The sequence below is a fragment of the Electrona antarctica genome, assembly GCF_951216825.1.
Source record: "Electrona antarctica genome assembly, chromosome: 2".
NCBI classification, from domain to species: domain Eukaryota; kingdom Metazoa; phylum Chordata; class Actinopteri; order Myctophiformes; family Myctophidae; genus Electrona; species Electrona antarctica.
The window spans coordinates 55,242,004-55,247,820 of NC_136807.1; the positions used below are offsets into that span (position 1 = coordinate 55,242,004).

Here is a 5,817-nt window from a genome sequence, read left to right on the forward strand (position 1 = left end):
TCGGGACACCCCTACCGTAAAGTGTATCGTACACCCCTACCGTAAAGCAACCATACCGTAAAGCAACCCCTACCATAAAGCAACCATTTCTCTTGTGAAGAGGCCACAATAGAGCCATTGCCATTTCAAAAAGTATTTTATTTAAAGACGTTTACGCGGCGGAAAAAGCCAAAACGAGTTGTGACAAATCATGAAAACAAATAATTACAAAGAAGAAAAACAACAAAAGTGTTGCAACCTGCCATTTTCTTCTTCCTAATTATTTGTTCGGCCCGAAAAATTGTGTTTGTCGTCATTTGTCACAACTCAAGTTGGTTTTGTGCGAGGCTTAAAAAGGTCTTTAAATAAATACTTTTTTGAAATGTCTGAGGAAAATGAACGGGGAATTTTCAAAAGACTTTTTATACATTTAAAAAAAATGAAATGGGACATTCTGCACAATGAATACTTTGACTTTTATTATTTTCTGTACATTTTAATGCCAATAGTTTTGTGCCAAATACATTTTGAATTCCGGACATTATACAGATAATTTCTACATTGCAGTATGTGACACTTTAAAACATGGAGTGTTTCCACCACTGATCAGAAAGGTATCTCTGCTTTTGATGCGATGAGGTCACACAGTGGAGAGTAACCTTTGACCTGTTGGTCTGCACTGATCATCATCCCAGAGATGAGCCGTTTGGTCACTGATTGGTCACTCATACTTCGTTGTCAACCTTTAGGAAGGCAAATCAAACATCTCAAGGACCTTGGACCTGTATTCATATGGCGACAATACCCAATCTACAAAGCTTGCATAGAGTCCCCCGGGTCATACAAAATACTTAAATAAATGGGACCCGATGTCTCCCTGCTGCTTGCCACTCAGCATCAAGGGTATGGATTGAGGGATTAAGTTCTTGTGTCATACTAGCGTCATGTCCAGGAGGTGTACTTGTACATCAAGCTGCCTCACACTACAGAAAGGTTGTGACTGGTTGTGATCCACGTTGTACAAGGGTACACATGAGGCCCACGACTAACGACTTCCTCAAAGAAAAACAGAACAAATCCCCCCCCAAACAAATCTATAAATGACAAAAGGCATTGGTTATCAATATTTACAATTAGAGTCCATATCTGCGTTCCATTATCAATGTCAGAATGATATAACCTCCATAAATCTACATCCTAGAAACACACTTTGAGCTTTACCAAGTATAAGGCGTTTTCATATTTTATTATAATTATCAGTTTATCAAAACAAAAACAAACAAAACTACAAAAGAGGCAATTGGAGAACCTGATTTGGATAGGGACACATGATCTGATGCAGGACAACTGTCACTAGGCCTATGACAGAAAGAGACAAGATGCGTCTGTTCCAAACCACATACTCTGTTGCCACACTCGTTCATTCACCCCATAAATCCCAGTGGAAATGGGGTGAAGTTGTGAAATAAAAAGTCAGATTCTAAGACTGGAATTAGGGAAAAAGCCTTATTTTGACATTATCTTAGTTAAAACCAGTCCATGGTTTCCCCATGCCCACACACTACACTTTGTCCCGAGTCTGAGAATCTAAATATCATGCATGTCCTGTTACAAGTCAGGAGCATGATAACACACACACATACATATTAAGTACAGAATGTAGGGTCCCAGAATTCACACCCTGATCAGGTCTCACATTTGGTCCTGAGAACCCAGTGTGAAACCGAGCCGTAGCGAAACAAACCCAGAACCTGAAATAATGGTTCACTGTATAGTTCTTGTAGTCGAAAAGAGCCACTAGTCAGACGTCAAGAGTTATCCGGATCTTCATTTGTAAGATCTTCACAGGGTGAGAATTATCCCTAGTGCAAAAGTACGGAATGAGTTTTTCAGTGAAAGTGGCAGTGAAGGTGTGCAGGTGTCTGTTGGTATCGGCGTCAGAGAAGGACAGCTTTCCTTGTTCCCAGTCCAGCTGGACTCTGATCCTCTGGGGTTGCCGATGATTACTTGAGAGAAAAGTGGATTTCTTTGATGAGGAGCTTGCATAACCACCACTTCTATGTACGTATATTCCCCAGTATTGGCCTCCCATGCCTCTGCTCTGCCTTTGGTTAGACTCTACTACCACACCTAGCTCACATAATGCATTGTCTCCAACCTCAACACCCCAGCTGTGAGTCCCTGAGTCGAAGCCCTCAGAGCCCAGGACGCCGTCCCACCAGTCAAACCTCTCTGGGTTTTCAGGAAGCTTTTGTCCCCCTCCTCCATAACTCACGCTGGTCAGATCATCAGACAGGACGAGTCCTCGATGGGCAGTGTTGGGGTCCAGGATGACAGGATGGTAGGAGACAATTCCCTCCATCCCTTCCCAGACACCGAAAGCCAGGTGTCGCAGGTGTCCGGCCACGTCTATAAGCGCTCCTGAGACCGGCTGTGGGTCCGGTGGTGTGAGCTGTACTTTCTCCACTGTGGTTTTGTAGTTCTGTAGCTGTAGGAATGAGACATGTTCAGCTTTCAGCTCCTTCAATATGTCTCTGATTGTGTTTGTAATGGTTGATATGTCTCTGTTCAGACCCTCGATCCTCTCCTTCATCATCTGACTCTTCTGCTGCTCTTCCTCCCTCAGTGCAGTGATCAAGGCCTCCTCTTTATCATGAAGATACTTATGAAGCATCTTGAACTCTTCCTTCATCTGCGTCTCTGTGTTCTGGGCCTGGACCTTAATGTGTTCTGCTGCTTGGTCACACTTTGTTTTAACTGTTTTAAAGGTATTCAGTTTCTCACACAGGTTATTCAGAGCCAGGTTAAGGGTTGCATGCATCAACTTACAAACAGGACATTCCTTCTTTTGTGTCTTTCTCTTCTTTTGTGTCTTTCTCCACCACTCCTGCAGACAGGCGTTGCAGAATCTGTGGCTACACGGCAGGAGAACAGGATCTGTAAAGACTCCATGACACACAGGGCAGGACAAATCCTCTTCTGTGAAAGAGAATTTAGAAGCCATTTTGTCTCTGAGCGAATTAAGCTACAGACTCTTTGATCAGCCAGTCAGTCTAGGTAACACTGGGAGACGGATGCTGAAGACGGAGCTGCCAAGGAAGAGGAGATCAGGAAGGCCAGACGGGAGGTTTATGGATGCCGTCGGTGAGAGAGGACATGCATAGATGTTTGGAGTGACTGAGGAGGTTTATGGATGCTGTCGGTGAGAGAGGACATGCATAGTTGTTTGGAGTGACTGAGGAAGACTCAGAGAACAGAAGGAGATGGAAACCACTGATGGGAATTAGCTGAAAGAAGAACAAGATTTGTGGTTACACCAAGTCTTCTAGAATGTTCCCTGATGTTTCCTTTCACTGTGAATGCTGCTTCGCGTAAAAAGTTCATTCAGTCAACTAGTAACTACATTTTAAGTGTTGGAAGCGCTCGTCGAAGTCAATGAACAGCCCTGCGTACCACCCGTTTCAAATTTACACATAATGCAGGAGGCAGCAGCACGACCCATTAATAAAAACGAGTGCTTCCAAACTCCAACTCCAACACTGAGTGGTGTAAGTTCTTATATAGACTGATCAGCTGTGGTCTGACGTAATGTCTGACGTAATGAAATCACACCCGTGTGAACTGGGTGACCATAGCAACCATGCTAATTTGTTTTGGTACGGACAGACACGTAAACGGACAGACACGTAAACTAACAAAGCCAGTTGTAGGAGTGGTTTACACCACTCAATATCACATCACGGAATTTCTTTACAGAAGGTATCTCATAACATGTTTACAGTGGATTTTCATGAAACAAACGCTTTGCAGTTTGAAAGAGGATAATTCAAGCTTTCCCTACAGCTGCACCGATGGTGAGTTTAACGTTTAATGCAAGCAGATCGGAAAGGCAATTTGGATCAGTGGGATGTCAATTGACAATATTCAGCCTGCAGCCGTCTTGCCAGCAAGGTGCTAACTAGGTGCAACTTCCCATTGACAACCCATTCATTTTCAACAGAAAAGTTCTATCTAATTGTATTAAACAACATCAAACTCACCAACATTGGAGCTGTACACAAATCTTGAATTATCCTCTTTCAATCTGTAAAGTTTTTGTTTCATAAAAAAATGCTTGTTGGATATCACTCAACAGTCCTGTGTACCACCTGTTTTGAACTTGCACATGAGGATGTTGCTTTACGAAAAACGAGTGCTTCCAAACAATAGGAATTTCTTTAATTTCTTTAAAGTAGCTAATAGAAAGTCTACGGTGGATTTTTATTAAACAAAAACTTTACAGCCTAAAAGTGGATAATTCAAGCTTTTCGTACAGCTGCAATGTTGGTGAGTTTAACGTTGATTAATGCAAGCAGATCAGAATGGCAATTTGGATCAATGGGATGTCAATGGAGGGTATTGCAACTCTAGATTCATCCCATTATACAACAATCTAGTGTTGCTAATTGCAGCTACAACAGACCCTGGAACCCTGTAATACAGTGGTTCCAAAAGTGGGGTCCAGGGACCCCCAGGGGTCCTTGAGGGAGTTCCAGGGGGTCCCCAGTTAAATTAAACAGAATGGACCCTTATGATTCTGTAACTCTGAGTGTTCAAATGGGTCAAAATTGACCCTGATGGGTCCAATGTTAAATTAACATTGATTTTACAATATAAATTGGGGTCCCAAAGATATAAATGCCATTAAATGGGGGTCCGTAGACTGATATGCATGTCAAACTGTAGCCACAATTTTCAACTCTAGATTTTTTTATAATGGGATGAATCTAGAGGTGCAATACCCTCCATTGACTCCCCACTCATCCAAATTGCGTTTGCGATTTGCTTGTATTAAACGACATTAAACTCACCATCATTGCAGCTCTAGGCCAAGCTTGAATTATCCTCTTTCAATCTGCTGAGCTTTTGTTTCATAAAAATCCACCGTACCCTTGTTATGAGCTACTTTCTGTCAAGAAATTCTATGCATGCGATTCTTTTTCTAAATGTTGGAGTTTGAAAGCACTCGTTTTTACTAACGGGTCACGCTGCTGCCTCCTGCATTATGTGCAAATTCAAAACAGTTGGTGCACAGGGCCGTTCAGTGACTTACGACGAGTGCTTCCAAACTCCAACACTTAGAAAAAGAATCACCTGCACAGAATTTCTTGACAGAAAGTAGCTCATAACATGGTGGATTTTTATGAAACAATAGCTCGGCAGATTGAAAGAGGATAATTCAAGCTTGGCCTAGAGCTGCAATGTTGGTGAGTTTACAAGCAGATCGCAAACGCAATTTGGATGAGTGGGGAGTCAATGGAAGGTATTGCAACTCTAGATTCATCAAAAAAAAAGTTGGAAGAGTTGGAAATTGCAGCTAGTCAAACTGGGGCTCCTTGAAATTACACAGGTTGAGAATCACTGATAGAGCCGTAAACATCTTCTCTTATGGGGGTCCCTGGGATATCTTTTCAAATGGGGGCCCACAGGCTAATTTGTCAATTTGGGGGTCCTTGATGAAAATGTTTGGGAAACACTGCTGTAATATTTGGAAGCACATGTCTCCTATAAGCATCCCAAAAATGTATGTTTACAGACTTAAGAGTCCCTATTCATACATTAGACACCACAGCATAGTAGCATTTAAAGTTGCATACTGTTGTTACAAAACATCAGCTATGACGGAGAAAAACAGCACATACCTCCTCTCAGTGAGTCCAGCATGAAATTAGTGAGAAGGAGGCGCAGCTGTGTGACGTCATTAACACTCGACCGCAAGGGAAGTCTTAAAGTGACAGTACAGGTATTGGGAATGCAACAACATTGACTGAATGTAATAAAGATTTGGTGGGATTTTAA

The 5,817-nt window shown here is 42.3% G+C and overlaps 1 protein-coding gene across 1 annotated transcript; it reads right to left on the reverse strand.

Annotated features, from left to right (window-relative positions):
* Positions 1–431: 431 nt before the first annotated feature.
* Positions 432–5,817, reverse strand: LOC306917169 (nuclear factor 7, ovary-like). Its single transcript, XM_079495302.1, has 2 exons — positions 5,661–5,817; positions 432–3,266 (listed from the first exon to the last, which is right to left on the reverse strand). The coding sequence occupies exon 2, from the start codon at positions 2,981–2,983 to the stop codon at positions 1,781–1,783; it is 1,203 nt and encodes a 400-aa protein (XP_079351428.1). The 5' UTR covers positions 2,984–3,266; positions 5,661–5,817; the 3' UTR covers positions 432–1,780.